This window comes from Haliotis rubra, unplaced genomic scaffold (genome assembly GCF_003918875.1).
Source record: "Haliotis rubra isolate DU_JTF1 unplaced genomic scaffold, ASM391887v1 Scf170, whole genome shotgun sequence".
NCBI classification, from domain to species: Eukaryota; Metazoa; Mollusca; class Gastropoda; order Lepetellida; family Haliotidae; genus Haliotis; species Haliotis rubra.
In genome coordinates this window covers 702,646-721,959 of record NW_025765670.1, presented here as the reverse complement: position 1 = coordinate 721,959, position 19,314 = coordinate 702,646, and the positions used below count along the sequence as shown (strand labels likewise).

At 39.3% G+C, this 19,314-nt stretch overlaps 1 protein-coding gene across 1 annotated transcript in view; it reads right to left on the bottom strand.

Moving 5' to 3' along the window:
* Positions 1–19,314, bottom strand: part of LOC124272549 — a 53,359-nt gene that overhangs the window by 17,422 nt on the left and 16,623 nt on the right. Inside the window, 8 exon segments of the mRNA XM_046707759.1 lie at positions 1,347–1,459; positions 3,611–3,800; positions 4,447–4,590; positions 7,087–7,256; positions 8,668–8,848; positions 9,362–9,514; positions 14,993–15,010; positions 18,227–18,372. Of these exon segments, the coding sequence (XP_046563715.1) occupies positions 1,347–1,459; positions 3,611–3,800; positions 4,447–4,590; positions 7,087–7,256; positions 8,668–8,848; positions 9,362–9,514; positions 14,993–15,010; positions 18,227–18,372 (1,115 nt within the window).

The window sequence follows — 19,314 nt, the reverse complement described above, 5'->3', positions numbered from 1 at the left end:
TTCTGTTACATGCTGTGGACAAGTATGCCTTAGTTTAGTCATGATAAAAGATCAAAGTATGAGAAATGCTGACCTGCTTTAAACTTTGAATGACGATTAGATCTGATACATATAAAGGCGCAAGTTTATGGAAGTCAACTTCTATATTTTGAGGAACACAACGTTTCGGAGTATAATCTTACTCCTTCATCAGGTCATTGAGGCTTGACATCCATAAATTCTTGGTTTTATGCTTTAGACTTATTCAATTTCAGGTCAGACCAAAAAGAAGAAGCTTACATCCCCATTCAGATTTTGTTCTCATAAGAAAGAAAGTCCTTCCTTCTTCATCTAAGGATGTCCTGCTGTTCGCCAGACAAATGTGTGCATGTGCACAGCTATTGACACACTCTATTTAAAATGTTTGACAGTAGCACTGAGACCATTAAGGTTATTTAATTCAGGAGGTTTCAGGTAGTAAGTTGTTTCTTTCTAAATCTATCCACATTTTTTCTAACTATCACTATTTTCCAAACACTAGCACTTGACAAGTACTCCCAGACACATAGTTTGTAACACAGGTCACAAAGGGTATCAGATGTACTGAATATTCATTGTAAACCAAAAGTCATCATGTTCTTTAATCTTATTGGTTAAAAAAACATGATCGAATGGTGTTAGATTCCCGGCAATTGCATAACCATTCGCTGCATATTAATGCGTACAAACATCGCATACACCATTGTATTGTTACGTCGTCAGCACTGGTGACGTCATTCAAATCGTACTGTGACATAAAGTCCGAATGACGTCACAAATGCTACCAGATGCTACCATGGGAGACAGCCGAAACGGCTGGCTGATGGTATTTCACTGATGTACTCGTACTCGATGTCAATGAGTGCAGACACAATAACGTGTGTGAATCTTTTGGTTTACTTTTGTGTTTACAATGTCGATAAACATCATGTGTTGGCCAGTTTCTGGGTGTTATTGAGTATTTGAAGCAAGGGAATATTTCATTTGAAACCTCCGGCTAATGTCGTCAGTTCCAAATGAATTGCCGTGCTTCAAATACTTAATAACACCCGGAAATTGGCCAACACATGATGTTTATCTCCTAATTATACTCAGCATAGGCTTTAATGCTAACAGAATCTGAAAAGGGCAAAACTGTCGGTAAATCTTAAAAAAATGGCCATTCTGACAAGGAAAAACATGACAAGACAAGACACATTAAGGGGTTCTGTTAATGGTCCTATTCTACCTACACCTTTGCCTCCAGATCTTGTCAGTGCTAGAGGCCTATGCTCCCATACATTCACCCAGTTCTGACAACATACCCGATGGGTTTGCATGTGACATACCTAGCAGGGCTACGCTGATGTCGTCCCAGTAGATGTTGTGAGCATGGTCCTTCCCCATGGTGACATGTGCTGGCTGTTTGAAGAACTGATATTTACAGTACACTGGCTTGCATCTGAAAACAGAAATATCTGCTAAAACACATATACTTATAGTATTATATCTCATGTAATATCTCGTGTTTGTTTGTTATCTGAACTTTTCTATTCAAGTAAAAGACATTTGAATTTCATTTTCAGTTTGCTATGAAAATATAATTAAAATGACTTTTCTGGTACTTTTCTAATACCATATACTCTAATGATATTAAAAAGAGAGAAACAATTAAATGAAAATTTTATGCCAATGGATCCAAAAAACATTTTCAATAAAATCCATACTTGTGTTACATAAATAAAATCAAACTGACTTTACTAATACTTATTTAATGCTCTAATGGTATTATGGGTACAATGTGTGAAGCCCATTTCTGGTGTCCCCCCGTGATAATATTGCTGAAATATTGCTAAAAGCGGTAAAAATCAATACTAACTCACTCACTCACTCCAATGGTATTACAAGAATGAGCAAAACAATTAAATGAAATTTCCATGTCGGTGAAGCAAAAACACAAACAAGAAAAAAATTGAGCATTTTATTTGAAAATTAAATTTGGTTTATGACTCAAAGCCTACCAATAATGTCAAATGTACTCTAAGGCTGTGAACATATTTGAACCCTGTGCTATATATACAAAACAACCCCAAAATAACAACATTAAAAAATTCAAAATCAAGTGTCTCATGCATGCATTTATAACACGATACATTTTTATCTTGACTATCTGTCACACTAAGTTAACACACACACATAAACCACATATAACCTGTGAAGATCCGGGTTAGAATTGATCTTCAGCAACCCATGCTTGTCGTAAGAGGCGACTAACGGGATCGGGTGGTCAGGCTCGCTGACATGGTTGACACATGTCATTGTATCCCAATTGCATAGAATGATGCTCATGCTGTTGATCACTGCATTGACTGGTCCTGATTATTTACAGACTGCCGCCATATAGCTGGAATATTGCTGAGTGCGGCGTAAAACTAAACTCACTCACTCACTATAAACCACACAGTAAAGCACTCAGTAAATCTACATGAAACAGATTTTGTAATTCTGTAACGAACGAAAGATCAGGAGATTCAGTATTGAACTTTTGGAATCAACAGACTCTCTGAGTTAAACCATCTTGTGGTTAATAAATAATCTCTCCATAATTTTAAATGGTGGCCAATAATTGTGTCAGTTTTACTTGTCTTAAATGCAGGTTCAGAACCGCCAGTCAATTCCTGGCTCTGCAAGAACACTAGCGTGATGGAACGTGTTACATCTGGGTCCTGTTAAACAAGCTGATGAAGAAAATGTGACAGTTGCCAGCCTCTCGTGTCTTTGTTCCTGGCAATCTTGTCAAATAAGCTTTGGATTAAAGGCACGCTAAAAGCAATGCTTATAAAATTTAGCTTGTTTATGTTCAAAGTTTGACATGCTTGCTTGCATAACAACACTTCACAGTGTCAGATGCTTGACATGCCCTCCTATCAAAATATGCCACATTTGGTATTTCCTGCTTCTGATTTCATGGACATTTAACACATGTCTAGTGTGTCAAGACAAACTGCCTTTACTTTAATACAACATCTAATAATATATCACCATATTAATTGATTAGTCTTTTCAAATTTGAAAGGTTGAATAACAAGCATTTGTCTCATGACAAATTTTAAGCTATATATAACTTAATGTTTTACAAACTGACATTATACAGCCGGAATATTAACTTGAGGCAACCAACCTACGAGCCAGTCAATCAGCCAGCCAGCCAGCCAGCCAACAAGCCAACCAACCAACCAGCCAGTCAACCAACCAGTCAGCCAGTCAATCAATCAACCAACCAGTCAGCCAGCCAATCAATCAATCAGCCATCCAACCAATCAACCAACCAGCCATCCAACCAATCAACCAACCAGCCAGTCAAAAAATCAACCAGCCAGTCAACCAACCAGTCAGCCAGTCAATCAATCAACCAACCAGTCAGCCAGCCAATCAATCAGCCATCCAATCAATCAACCAACCAGCCATCCAACCAATTAACCAACCAGCCAGTCAAAAAATCAACCAGCCAGTCAACCAATCAACCAGCCAGTCAACCAACCAGTCAGTCAGCCAATCAACCAGCCATCCAACCAATCAACCAACCAGCCAGTCTGAGCTTGCTACCACCCACCTTGTCTGTAGTTCCTGGTAAGACATGGGTGTTTCTGGCAGGTTTGTGGCCGACTGGATCTTAATGATCATGGGGTTGAGGTCTGCCTTCTGTTTGTCTGTCATCAGTGGACTGTCCAGCGCCACAGAGATGAACACGTCCTCTATGCCAGGGACAGGTTTCTGCAGGCGACCGGTCAAGCTCTTCATACCTGTATACAGCGCACAAAGCCAGAGTCTCATCAAGCATGTAGGTGACACATTTGATATGATTTCTATGAAAGTCCTTCAATTAATTATGGTCACAGAATGCCCATTGTTTCACTGTTTTGTTTATACACAGGCATTATATACCTCTCAAAAGTTTGCTAAGTTTTGACGATATAAATAATTCCTCCAACAAATATAGCTTGAAATACGCTCGTACAGACTGATTAGGTAACCCCTACAGGACATCAGTTTAATGATGACTGGCCAAGCACATGAAGTCATGGGCAATTGTGTACAAGGTGTTTTAAAACCTGTGTTTGGATGGATTGTTGCAGAACTGTTGTGCATCATCATCATCATCATCATCATCATCATGAGAGCTAATCAACATTTCCTACTGAGGATAGCAACCATTTAATGCACTGGCTTGAAACTCAGCCAGGGTCCACACAACTTAAACCACAGTGTGAACAGCAGGGCATGGAGTTAATACTGGATGTTTGGATCAGATACTCTGCAGCATGGAGGGGGTTGAAGTTATTTTGCATGTTCTAGGAAATCAGAGTATCCTGTTGTTTGTGGATTGTTTGGTCAGTCTGTTACCAGTGACTGTCTTACCACTCTGGGATATTGTGCTACTACACGAACCTGCAAACAGCAGCGACATCCTGATTGGGACGACACAGATCCCTAACTTCTTGGTTTTCTCAGCAGCTTCTGCAGCTGCTGCTTCTGCTTTCTTGCTACGTCTCTTCACGGCGCTCTTGCGACCCATTGGCTGTAAGGTGCTCCCTGGTTGTATAAGAGAAATTGTTCTTGGACTGACTGACTGAGTTTAGTTTTACGTCGCTTTTAGCAATATTCCAGCAATATCATGGCGGGGGACACCAGAAATGGGCTAAACACATTGTGCCCATGTGGGGAATCGAACCCGGGTCTTCGGCGTGATGAGCCAACGCTTTAACCACTAGGCTACCCCACCGCCCCTGTTCTTGGAGGTTGATAACATTATACATAGTGACGGGTAGCCTAGTGGTTAAAGTGTTCTATTAGCCTGAAGACCAGTGTTTGATTCCCATAAAGGTAAAAATTGTTTCTAGGAGTTTTTACATTATACATAAACATAGAGAGGTGGTGAGGTAGCCTCGTGGTTTGCTTGTGTCACCAAAGACACAGATTTGATTCTTCATGTGGGTACAAGATGTGAACTGATTTCTGGTGTTCCTCACCATAATATTACTAAGAGCTGAGTAAAAATCTATTCAGCAAATTTACAAAAAAGCTCTTGAATATGCCCTATGAGTAAAAATCTGTTCTGCAAATTCACAAAATAGTTCTTGAATATGCCCTATGAGTAAAAATCTGTTCAGCAAATTCACAAAATAGTTCTTGAATATGCCCTATGAGTAAAAATCTGTTCAGCAAATTCACAAAAATAGTTCTTGAATATGCCCTATGAGTAAAAATCTGTTCCGCAAATGTACAAAAAAGTTCTTGAATATGCCCTATGAGTAAAAATCTGTTCAGCAAATTAAAAAAAAATGTCTTGAATAAGCCCTATGAGTAAAAATCTGTTTAGTAAATTAAAAAAAATAGTTCTTGAATATGCCCTGTGAGTAAAAATCTGTTCAACAAATTCACAAGATAGTTCTTGAATATGCCCAATGAGTAAACATCTGTTCAACAAATTAAAAAAAAAAGTTCTTGAATATGCCCTATGAGTAAAATCTGTTCAACAAATTAAAAAAAAAAGTTCTTGAATATGCCCTATGAGCAAAAATCTGTTCAGTAAATTCACAAGATAGTTCTTGAATATGCCCTATGAGTAAACATCTGTTCAACAAATTCACAAGATAGGTCTCGAATATGCCCTATGAGTAAAAATCTGTTCAACAAATTCACAAGATAGTTCTCGAATATGCCCAATGAGTAAAAATCTGTTCAACAAATTCACAAGATAGTTCTCGAATATGCCCTATGAGCAAAAATCGGTTCAACAAATTCACAAGATAGTTCTCGAATATGCCCTATGAGTTAAAATCAGTTCAACAAAGTCACAAGATAGTTCTTGAATATGCCCTATGAGTAAAAATCTGTTCAACAAAGTCACAAGATAGTTCTTGAATATGCCCTATGAGTATAAATCTGTTCAACAAAGTCACAAGATAGTTCTTGAATATGTCCTGTATGAAGGCCTGGCTTCTTATAGTGTGTATTAACAGCCAATACGCATAGTACCAGGAGCATAACAGGCTAATAATAATAATAATAATAATAATAATATTTGCAAGTGAATAACTACATTCAATCTGTGTGATCAGTCACTGCCTCACATACTAATCACTAATCCCAACATAGGTAAGAAGTGCACACGCAAACATTGAACACAACACAAAAATTAATACCAATATCAATATTCACAATTACTAAACTTCCCAAGAATAGTTCCCAGGTATTAATTTTGAGATTCTTAATTAAGTTACTAAAACAGCCAACATGACACATATTTTACTTTTATATTTATTATTATTATTATTATATGATATTTATATAGCGCACATATCCAGGCAACTAGTGCTTGCTCAAGGCGCTGGTATTTTTCCCCTCGATCATTGGATGTCATCTCAATGGCACATTGTGTTATCAATCTCAACTCCCTGGGGATCATATATTTCTATTTTTGTATCTTGTATTATCAGTTTGAATAATAGTAGCAATAAGAAACATGTCATTTGTAATCAACTACATGGTGGTAGATTTAATTCTTTAAATCAGTCATTTCTGGTGTCCCCAGCAGGGATATTGCTGGAATATTGCAAAAAGCGGTGAAGAACCAAACTCACTCACTCTTTATATCAGTTGGTTAAGTACTGACTATTGCTGTATCGGATCTAAATGCATTTATCTCATATTCACAATTACTTATCTTCCCAAGAGAAAGGTTCCAGATATTAACTTTGAGATCATCAACTAGGTTATTAAAACAGCCAATATGACACATATCTTACCTGAGGACTTATATACCAATATTGATATTTATCTCATATTCACAATTACTTAACTTTCAAACAAATATGGGGCATTCGCGTGTCATGCTGAGGACCTGGGTTCGATTCCCCACATGGGTACAATGTGTGAAGCCCATTTCTGGTGTATATCCACTCACTCTCCAAAGAAATACATTCCAGATATTAAGTTGAGTTTAAGTCAGTTATCATCCAATACAACAATATTTTATCTGTGGACTTACCATCCATGTCTCCAGACCGGAGGGCAGATTGCGACCTCATCGGGGACTACTTTGCCCCTGGTTCTTCTTGACCTTGGATGACTGGGACGGACTCCTGGACTTCCCGACTGGGAGCTTCTCCGCACTCTGGCGACTGATCCGGGACTCCTTGCTGGGGGACTGTGTCGGACTCTCCGCTCCAGCAAGCTTCCCCAGCCGACTGAATGTCCTGTAGGGGGAGAGATTCTCTGTACAACCTCATAGGAAACTGGATTTGATTATTTACAGATCGCCGCCATATAGCTGGAATATTGCTGAGTATGGCATTAAACAACAAGCCAACCAACTATACGAAACTGACATAGGTTTGTTGTCTAATGCCACACACAGTAATACTCTAGCTATATAATTGCAGTCTGTAAATTGAATCTGGACCAGACAATACAGTGATTGACGTCATGAGAATTGATCTACACATTTTAGATATGAAGACAAGCATCAACCAAGTCAGCAAGCCTTAAGCCGCAGTCCCGTAAAATGCCTCTTAGAATAAGCACTTGTTCCTGAAGATCAATTCTCACCTTGATCTTCACAGCTCACTTACACAGGGGCATGGTGCTCTACCGAATACACTGATTGTGTGCCTCACCACTTTATCACCCTGTGGCTAAACAAATGTAGTCAGGGTTTAAGAAGTCCTACATGTTGTTCAACACCACACTCAGCAATATTTCACGTATATGTCAGGAGGCTGTAAATATTTAAGTCTAGACCAGACAGTTTAAATGGGCAGCGATGGTCCACACCGCTGGCGTACAATGACATCTATCACGTCCCCAGCCTCATCACCCATCAAGTCATCTCTCACAGCCAGACCGTCTCCGTGGTGTAGTGGTTAGAGCGTCCGCCCGGAGAGCCGAAGGTCGCGGGTTCGATCCCCGACCGCGTCATACCAAAAGACGTTAAAATATGGTACTTGTTGGTCCTGTCTGGCGTTCAGCATTAATGGGTACAAAAAGGACTGGTCAGCTCGGAGTCAGTATAATGTGTCTGAGTGGGGTATTCATGCTTCACTGCGGCATGGCCCTTCAGTGGGCTAGCACTATAAAACCAGCTTAAGTCTGGGCTAGTACAAGCAGCCGCACATACACATACACACGCATGCACGTCGTCATATGAGCGAAATATTCTCAAGCACAACGTTAAACCCAATTTCACCTCACCTCTCTCACAGCCAGCATCAACACCAGCATCAGTTGCTGGAGACAAAAATCCCTACGGGCTCCTTATATTTCATCTGAGACACTTCAAATCCAAATATTTCAAACCTCAAGATCAACCAAATTCTAACTAAACATCTGTTATAAAACGATTTTGCAAATGTTAAATTCTCCTCTGGGAAAACTTTGCTCACTGGAAACTGACATTTAAAATCGATTTAATAGGTCACTAGAACCCCAAAACAACATCTGTGAGTCATAAAACAAACCGAGATCAAATGATATTTATTCAATTATCCAAATTCAAACTAGCATTCTGATATGAATTTTTCACAAATCGTTCCTTCTCTGTTGAAAATGTCTTTGCTAATTGAATCCAATTTGTTTTGGATGTTGCGGGATTATTAAATGTGTCGGTACCTGATGTCCTGTCCCCCAACATCGCGGTTAGCCACGGCGATGAGAGTGTTGGGGCTAGGGGCAGCTTCTTCTGCTTGAGACACGTTGTTTGGGGATTCCCCTTTGTTGTCAGGGTCACGCTGACCTGCGTCAGACAGCTTGTCTTCATCAAAGTCATCCTCCTCCCCTCCTCTCAAGCGGCCTACGAAGAAAGCAGATACTTTTTCATTAGTGAAAGTTAATTAAAGTGGCTGTATCTCTTGTGGGTTCTTGTTGTAAGAGACATTGCTCTTAGATGGTGACCTCAGCTTTTGGGGGTCATACTAGCTCTCTTGTCTCAAGTTAGGGTCATTGTGGATCGTTCAAACATATTAAGTCCTATTTGTCAACGTTCATTTTGTAATGAAAGACATCTTTTCAGGAAGGTCAAACTGTCTGAACACCCTTTTTGCCACAGAGGGAAATTAGCATGTGTTTTATCTTTCATAAAAAAGCTTTATTGATGAAGCAATAATCACAATCTAACAAACTGAATAAAAACAAAAACAGCAAAAGGTCAACTGAAAAGGTCAAAAATAAAATATTTTCTGTATGAAATATTTTTAATAACATGGACTCGACCATCACTCGAAAGTACATTGTGTTGTGTTAAGCTGGAAAACTCACAGGTGTCTAAGGTGTCCAACTAAGGGGTATTTAACTGATGGGAGGTTACCTCTCCTCTTGGCTGCTCCATCTGACTTGGTGTAGGTGATGGTGACTGGCAGTGGACGGACCGCACTCCCTTTCTTCGGCTGCATCTTGGAGAAGCTGCCACTCTGTTTCAGCACGCTGGCCTTCACCCCACCGATCTCGTCAAGGTCCTCGCCTGGAAGTGGCAATGTGGCATACATGTACACTCTGAATCACTGGAACATGGCAGCATCATGGTTTGTGTGGAGACACAGAACTGTATGTAAGGATGGAATAGAGATGTAGGAACACCAGGGGCGATGGGGTAGCCTAATGGTTAAAGCGTTCGCTCATCATGCCGAAAACCTGGGTTCGATTCCCCACATGGGTACAATATGTGAAGCCCATTTCTGGTGTCCCCCGCCGTGATATTGCTGGAATATTGCTAAAAGCGGTGTAATAACCAAACTCACTCACTCACTGTAGGAACACCATGACCTGTGTGGGTTGCAAGACACAGAACTGTATGTAAGGATGGTAGGAACACCATGTAGGAACACCATGAGCTGAGTGGGTTGTAAGACACAGAACTGTATGTAAGGATGGTATAGAGATGTAGGAACACCATGAGCTGTGTGGATGGGTGGTAGGGTAGCTGAGTGGGTTGTAAGACACAAAACTGTATGTAAGGATGGTAGGAACTGTATGTAGAAACAGAACTGTATGTGGTAGGAACACCATGTAGGAACACCATGAGCTGAGTGGGATGTAAGACACAGAACTGTATGTAAGGATGGTAGGGAACACCATGTAGGAACACCATGAGCTGAGTGGGTTGTAAGACACAGAACTGTATGTAAGGATGGTAGGAACACCATGTAGGAACACCATGAGCTGAGTGGGTTGTAAGACACAGAACTGTATGTGAGTGGGTGGGTGACACAGAACTGTACACAGAACACCATGAAAGACACAGAACTGTAAGGATGGTAGGAACACCATGTAGGAACACCATGAGCTGAGTGGGATGTAAGACACAGAACTGTATGTAAGGATGGTAGTAGGAACACCATGAGCTGAAAGACACAGAACTGTATGTAAGGATGGTAGGAACACCATGTAGGAACACCATGAGCTGAGTGGGTTGTAAGACACAGAACTGTATGTAAGGATGGTAGGAACACCATGTAGGAACACCATGAGCTGAGTGGGATGTAAGACACAGAACTGTATGTAAGGATGGTATAGAGACCATGTAGGAACACCAAAACTGTATGTAAGGAACACCATGAGCTGGGAGTGGGATGTAAGACACAAAACTGTATGTAAGGATGGTAGGAACACCAAACTGTAGGAACACTTGTAGGAACACCATGAGCTGAGTGGGATGTAAGACACAGAACTGTATGTAAGGATGGTATAGAGCTGTAGTAACAGAATATACTGTATGGAGTTATGTAGGAACTGCATAACCCACTGGCATGAATTGTTAATGGACGAGCCAGTTGCATGAGCTGTGTTCATGCCTGTAAAAGGAATGAGATGCATAATCTATATGAATGGTTGCATTAACTACAAGCATGGTTGGTAAACATGAGCTGTATAAACCAAATGCATGGGCTGCAATGCTTGACCCTCACAATATGTGTGCATGAGTTGTATGAGCTGGAGTTAACCAGGACACGATACAGCAAATGAATTACTTACTGCTAACACCACTAAAGTAAAGTCGGCATACATAGTAAATACTGTTGCAAAAACAATCATGGTGATCTCAATTACTTTTGCAAAATATGCTCATTTTAATAAAGCTGAATTAATTTCCTCGAGCATATCTAGAGCCACACTAGGAAATGTAGAATTAAAGCTAATATAGAATCAGTTTCTAGAAAAAAGACCAGATTTCACACACATCTAGATATACATAAATACCCTCTCTACATATAAAAACAACGCAAAGACAATGAAAGCAGACTACATCTTGATCCAAAACTTACCTCATATGACGCTATCCACATCTGCCCCAACTCTAATCAATCAAAACTACAAAATGCCAAACACAACAATTTCGCACCCATCCCAGCATCTTCTACTACAACAAATCAAAATCAAAACTTGTTGCACATATCGATCCTACGCTGCTGTTCATCTTCCGAGCCTGCCATCAAGCGATGTCCCTCCCAGCCTGGAGGGGCTACCTAGTTGTACATTCTCGCTTGGTCAATAATAAAGTGTTCTCCAAGAAGCTATTTAGATAAATATCGCAGATTGAGGGGCAAGTTACAACCGTCCTACAAACGGGAGTCACGGCTTGGTCATGAAGTCGGAATCAATAATGCACGATATAAACTGGATGTTTCATATAAACACGGGCAATGTTGGCACATTTGTTAAAGACTGATTCCAGCCCTGATTTTTTGTTGTACTTTCCTGTGGCCAGTTTATTAAAAATTGTCTGGGTAAATCTATGTTGTGTCACGAAATTGCCATATTGTGTGAAGTAATGGCCCTTCTGGGAAATCACAGTCATTTTTTTGGTTCATCAGATATGAGATCATGGAAAAATTGGTTCAGACTTATGCCAGGTACGACACATGGGACGAAAGACTGGTGGTGGTTTGACACTGTGGTGTACAATGTTTCCACGCAGTATCAGATCAGCTGCCTATGACATCAGGGTTTGATCACATGCTATATCAACCAGGGACCAGTTACACAAAGTCATCTTAATGCTAAGACTATCATTGGTAAGTTTAATGCTGTATCAGATAGAGTCAACTAAATCATTTTAGTACTAAAACAATCAAAGTAAGCATGATGTTGTATCAGCTTGGGCCCACTAACACAAAGTCATCTTAGTACTAAGACAATCAAAGGTAAGCATGATGTTGTATCAGCTTGGGCCCACTAACACAAAGTCATCTTAGTACTAACACAGCTTGGGCCCAAACACAAAGTCATCTTGGTACTAAGACTATCATTGGTAAGCATGATGTTGTATCAGCTTGAGCCCACTAACACAAAGTCATCTTAGTACTAAGACAATCAAGGTAAGTATGATGTTGTATCAGCTTGGGCCCACTAACACAAAGTCATCTTAGTACTAAGACTATCAAAGGTAAGCATGATGTTGTATCAGCTTGGGCCCACTAACACAAAAGTCATCTTAGTACTAAGACTATCATTGGTAAGCATGATGTTGTATCAGCTTGGGCCCACTAACACAAAGTCATCTTAGTACTAAGACAATCATTGAGTAAGCATGATGTTGTATCAGCTTGGGCCCACTAACACAAAGTCATCTTAGTACTAAGACTATCATTGGTAAGCATGATGTTGTATCAGCTAGGGCCCACTAACACAAAGTCATCTTAGTACTAAGACTATCATTGGTAAGCATGATGTTGTATCAGCTTGGGCCCACTAACACAAAGTCATCTTAGTACTAAGACAATCAAGGTAAGTATGATGTTGTATCAGCTTGGGACCACTAACACAAAGTCATCTTAGTACTAAGACAATCAAGGTAAGTATGATGTTGTATCAGCTTGGGCCCACTAACACAAAGTCATCTTAGTACTAAGACTATCATTGGTAAGCATGATGTTGTATCAGCTAGGGCCCACTAACACAAAGTCATCTTAGTACTAAGACTATCATTGGTAAGCATGATGTTGTATCAGCTAGGGCCCACTAACACAAAGTCATCTTAGTACTAAGACAATCAAGGTAAGTATGATGTTGTATCAGCTAGGGCCCACTAACACAAAGTCATCTTAGTACTAAGACAATCAAGGTAAGTATGATGTTGTATCAGCTTGGGCCCACTAACACAAAGTCATCTTAGTACTAAGACTATCATTGGTAAGCATGATGTTGTATCAGCTTGGGCCCACTAACACAAAGTCATCTTAGTACTAAGACAATCAAGGTAAGTATGATGTTGCATCAGCTTGGGCCCACTAACACAAAGTCATCTTAGTACTAAGACTATCATTGGTAAGTATGATGTTGTATCAGTTTGGGACCACTAACACAAAGTCATCTTAGTACTAAGACAATCAAAGGTAAGTATGATGTTGTATCAGCTTGGGACCACTAACACAAAGTCATCTTAGTACTAAGACAATCATTGGTAAGTATGATGTTGTATCAGCTAGGGCCCACTAACACAAAGTCATCTTAGTACTAAGACTATCATTGGTAAGCATGATGTTGTATCAGCTAGGGCCCACTAACACAAAGTCATCTTAGTACTAAGACTATCATTGGTAAGTAAGTATGATGTTGTATCAGTTTGGGACCACTAACACAAAGTCATCTTAGTACTAAGACAATCAAGGTAAGTATGATGTTGTATCAGCTTGGGACCACTAACACAAAGTCATCTTAGTACTAAGACAATCAAAGGTAAGTATGATGTTGTATCAGCTTGGGCCCACTAACACAAAGTCATCTTAGTACTAAGACAATCAAGGTAAGTATGATGTTGTATCAGCTAGGGCCCACTAACACAAAGTCATCTTAGTACTAAGACAATCAAGGTAAGTATGATGTTGTATCAGCTAGGATGCCCACTAACACAAAGTCATCTTAGTACTAAGACAATCAAAGGTAAGTATGATGTTGTATCAGCTAGGGCCCACTAACACAAAGTCATCTTAGTACTAAGACAATCAAGGTAAGTATGATGTTGTATCAGCTTGGGACCACTAACACAAAGTCATCTTAGTACTAAGACAATCAAGGTAAGCATGATGTTGTATCAGCTTGGGCCCACTAACACAAAGTCATCTTAGTACTAAGACAATCAAGGTAAGCATGATGTTGTATCAGCTTGGGCCCATTAACACAAAGTCATCTTAGGAAGACTATCATTGGTAAGCATGATGTTGTATCAGCTAGGGCCCACTAACACAAAGTCATCTTAGTACTAAGACAATCAAGGTAAGTATAATGTCTATGCCTGAGCCCACAAAGTCATTCCATAGCAGATTTGAGTGCACACAGACTACCCCTGCCTGCGACTTTAACAACCTGTCCCAAGTCCAAGTTTGGTAAAACTCTGTTTGGTCCAGTATGCTAACAAGAGTCCATATTAATACACTACAAGCTACTGAAGATGAAGCTACAAGCCAAGTTCGTGTTAGTCGACTCCAAAGTTTTTATTACACATTGGTTCTGCAAGTACATCCAGCTGTACTGACGTATTATATACTGGACTGATGTAGAATGGTTCCAAGCTGGCACTGCACTGTGGAACCTTTACCATGACTAATGTGTTGAATCTATTTCACATGACAGCCAATGGATATCCTTATGATAAGTTACCATTTTGGGGGTTTCTCATAATCAATAGAATCCATAGAAAAAGGAAAAGAATTTTTTCGGAAAAAGATATCACAGACAGGAGAACAGACACAGAAACCTTGCAAACAGCATGTGAAATATTTGTCAACCTAGCTGGGAAAAACTTAATGTTTTGCACACAATCCCGATTACGACGATTGTATCTTCGACTTCTCCAGTCCCAGTATCAAATGTTAAAGCTTATGAGTCTTTGCTACACAGTATTTGAGCTGCAGAATAGACGTCAGATACTACGGAAATACTTTAGAAAATGTCAACTCTATTTCTACGATTTCAACATCTACTATTTAGCTTAATCACTTACCACATGGTGGCTGTTTGGCTTTAGAATAAAAACACATCAAAACAATATACACAAAGTGGAAAAGAGTGACAACATCATAAAAAGTATATCTGATCATATGACAGCCATTTTATCATCAGTAAAATATTGCTCCCTTCAGACAGACATCCATCAGTGTCACCACAATCAGCTCTTACTGCTTGCTGCCGGGGACAAAGATCTGCGGACTGCTTGTTATTGGTCCTGTCACAATGACCTTTTGCAAAATGTTACCAATCATTGAAATGAATACGAGAATTCAACATTTCCAGTCGAAAAGCAGCTTTCTCAAGCTTCATAACACTTGTTTCAAAATGGTGATTTCCGTACCATGCAATGCTTTTGAAAAAAAAGAGAGAATAACCTGAAATGTCAAACAGCTTGCTGAGATGTTATGACAGTACTTCCTATGGGATATGGAGAGTCTCTTTTGTTTTAAATGTCTAGCATATCATTTCCATTTCCATCTATCTGGGTTGTAGACTGACTGACTGAGTTTAGTTTTTCCCGCTTTTAGCAATATTCCAGCAATATCACGGCGGGGGACACCAGAAATGGGCTTAACACATTGTGCCCATGTGGGGAATCGAACCCGGGTCTTCGGCGTGATGAGCCAATGTCTGGGTTGTAGAGCATATGACTGACATTCAGAATGACCCGCGTCAACTTTTCGAGATGGCTTGATTAGAAAACATGTTAGGCCTTTTCCTTTTGTGATCTTGTAAATGATGCTCTCTGATTGGTCAGATGAAAGGTCGTCTGTGACCTGTAATGGGATATCATTAAATCTCTATGCAGCAGTAACCAGCTCTAGGATCTGATTTTATTTTTCCAAGAAAATCGTTCTGGTTCTATTGTGGTATGAACATTAGGCCAGACCAATTTTATTTCTTGTTTTACGGATTTTTGTCCTCCGAAAACCTAAAGGCAGGAGGCAAAATGAAAAAGAATAAAAAATCACCAGTCAAAGTAATATTCCATTTAAATACTAATAGTATTTTACTTTTGGCAATTTGTGAAATGTATATGGGCAAAAAGCAGTCTAAAAAGAATTTCTTGTAAGTTTACATTTGTGGCCAATAACAACATTAGGATTAATTGTTTGAGCGGAGAAAATTCATTTATATTTTTTTTCTTATTCTTGAAAAAATATGACCAGCGGATCCGTAAAACAAGACATAACATTGGTCTGGCCTTAACCCTTGGCCACATCCAACCAAAAGATGGCACTTGTTGTCACCCTGCCTGATGCTCAAGAAGAATAAGGCAATTGGTGGACAGCTTGGAGAATAGAGTCTGAGTGAGGTATACATGTAAAACTGTGGCATGGTATCTCAGTGGGATGGCACTATAACTTGGTACAAAGCCTGACAAGCTTGCATGAACAAACATGCATGTACACTGCTATATACATGAAATAATCTTAAATGTGAAGTTAAACCCTATTTTCCTCACCTATAACATTGACGTATAAAGTCTGTAACCATTCTTATATAAAGGATTTGTCATCATAAATGTAAAAGATTGATAATGGTAGACTGTTGCGAGAATATTGTTAAAACCCAACTTAGACACTCACTCATGCACTCTGCTCAAATGATCTCATATTCAGATAAGCCCATAAGCAAACCATAAAAATATTCATAAATGCTTTGTCTTACCAGAAAATACTGTATACATTCAAGTTTTGTTTATGGCCAAAGTTTATTAAACTGAGACTACAGAAATCAATATTTACAAAAACTAGTCACACGCTATACATATTAATATCCAGCTGTACAATAACAATAACACTGATAAATTCATTGCTTTATTAAAAATATGTTTTGAATAAAATTACCATTGCAATGACATTTTTACCACCTGACGTAACACTTAAAAATATTTGCTTCAAATATGTAGCCCCTACAGTCCTCCAAAGTAACACAAACAAGAAGAGGATCTAAAATTCAAACTTAACATTACACTCAAGACGAAGGAGTAAGTCGGGTTTAACACTGTTTCGAACTGGAAATTAATCTAAGTTAAATAGTGAGTGAGTGAGTCAGTGAGTTGAGTTTTACGCCACACTCAGCAATATTCCAGCTATTTGGCAGCGGGCTGTAAAAAATCGAGTCTGGACCAGACAATCCAGTGATCAACAGCATGAGCATCGATCTGTGCAATTGGGAACCGATGACATGTGTCAACCAAGTCAGCGAGCCTGACCACCCGATCCCGTTAGGCCTCTTATGACAAGCATGGGTTACTGAAGATCAATATTCTAACCCGGACCTTTACGTGTAAGTTAAATAGTAACCTCAATAGGGGAAGGAATCCCAGAAGTGATCTTGTCTTAGATATTTACCACTGCTGTCAAGTTAATTACTATGCTCATTAGCAAGGTCATGGCCAGTAACAGTTTCATCTGGACAATGGAATATCAAAGGTCCCTTTAAATACACAGAAGTATGCTGAGCAATATTTGATGGTGCTAAACACAGATCTTCACAACATATTGTACTGAGAAAGAACTTGACTGAAGAACTGAGCTCAACAATTCCATGACATGATGATTAAAGTTGCCAGAAATTATAAACCTGTCGCTTAGTTATTGAACTCTATTTTGTAATATTATGTGTCACGGATATTCTTCCAAATTCATCCAAGAAATCAAGTATTTAAAGAATAGTCAAGAAGAATAGCGGAAATGACTTTTTCTGTTTCTTGAATGAATGAAACAAAATGTTGATAATTTCTGTTTATTCAGTTTAAATTTGCGTGCAAGACTGAAGAACTGACAACTGTCAAGAATCAATCAGTCAAACAGTCCTTGTATACAACTAGTCAAGAAGACTAACATCATTGGAGTTCTACTGGTCCTCGGAACAATTTAGAAGTCTCCATACAGCGGACTTGCATGAATGATCAAGGCTGCACATACTGAGCTATTCCTATGTATATTTACACGGTTTCATATAAATCAATTGCCTCAACTACAAACTGATAACTACCCAGTAAGACGTCTCGGACAACCAGACAAACTTGAAATGAAAATCTTATTCATGCATGTGTTTAACCAGAGAAGGGAAACTAACAGGTTTTTTCACTCTAAGCTTTAGGCAGATTCTGAAATACTTTCAAAGATCAATACACAAATCATAGTAGCAACTAATTCATGCCTGTCTCCCTTGTGTAACTATGAGCGCCAAAAGAGGAACTGTCTGCCATTCTTACCTGGTTTCGCTTGTGGGAGTCGGAACGCCTTCGGCCGATCAAATCTGGCTCTCGTTGAGACTTTATCCTTTGTGTCCCACACACGGAGTTCAATCTTGTGATTAAACATTTTGAGAAGAACCTCCCTGGTCACGGTCACTACGTGTCTGTGAAAGTAAACATGTCAATTTTAACTCATTGTTCTTATGGCTCGTTTACAAATAACTAGCATGATCGATGGGGAAAGTCATACACTGTGATGAAATAATTGAAAATAATTGCTCCGAGACACACGTGAGGCCAGGAGAAATGAATGTTTATCATAGCAATTACACCGCAAAATCAATAACTGTCAGTATTCATTGTTGTTGTGTGAAGCCTGTCTCTCAGATATGACACAATATCATTTAGAAGGAGGGAATTGCCATTGAGACTGCAATGCATATGGAACGGCTAAAAGTCACTTCCGATGTCGCGGCTTTTAAGGAAGACCATCCCATGGGATGAGGGATCGGATCAGGAAAATCACACGATGTAGAATGGACGTCGGTGTGGGAGGAAACAAATCCCATATCACAGCTTGTATAATTTCACCGACAGTAATTTAATTTTTGCAATAAATTTGATGGTATTTATAGATTCCATTAAGACGGACGGTGATTAAACCCAACAACTACAGCCTCTCATCACCACGAGGGTTATAACCAACTTTAATCTAATATAAAACTCTGAGGACTTTCTTCATCTCGGCTTCACGACTGTGGCTAATTTTGTTACTCTATGGACTAATTACATCTAGCATGCATCGAGACAGGGCAGACTTCTGTACTGTTTAACTGTCAACGTTTCCAAAAGAAAACTATACCTTAAATTCCATTATCTGAGAATTTACCAAAACTGTAAAAGAAAATAGTATATAAGCCTTACAATGATCATCCAATAACCTAATGGGCAATGGACGTTAGTGTAGGAAGAGATCCTACAACGGATCGAGAAAAAATGCAATCAGATAAAAGTTGAACATAGTCCAATTTCACTCTTATCAGAAGCTGTACATTAGTATGGATTATTGTCAAGAACTCCCCAAGTGATTCCAACAGAGTCATAAA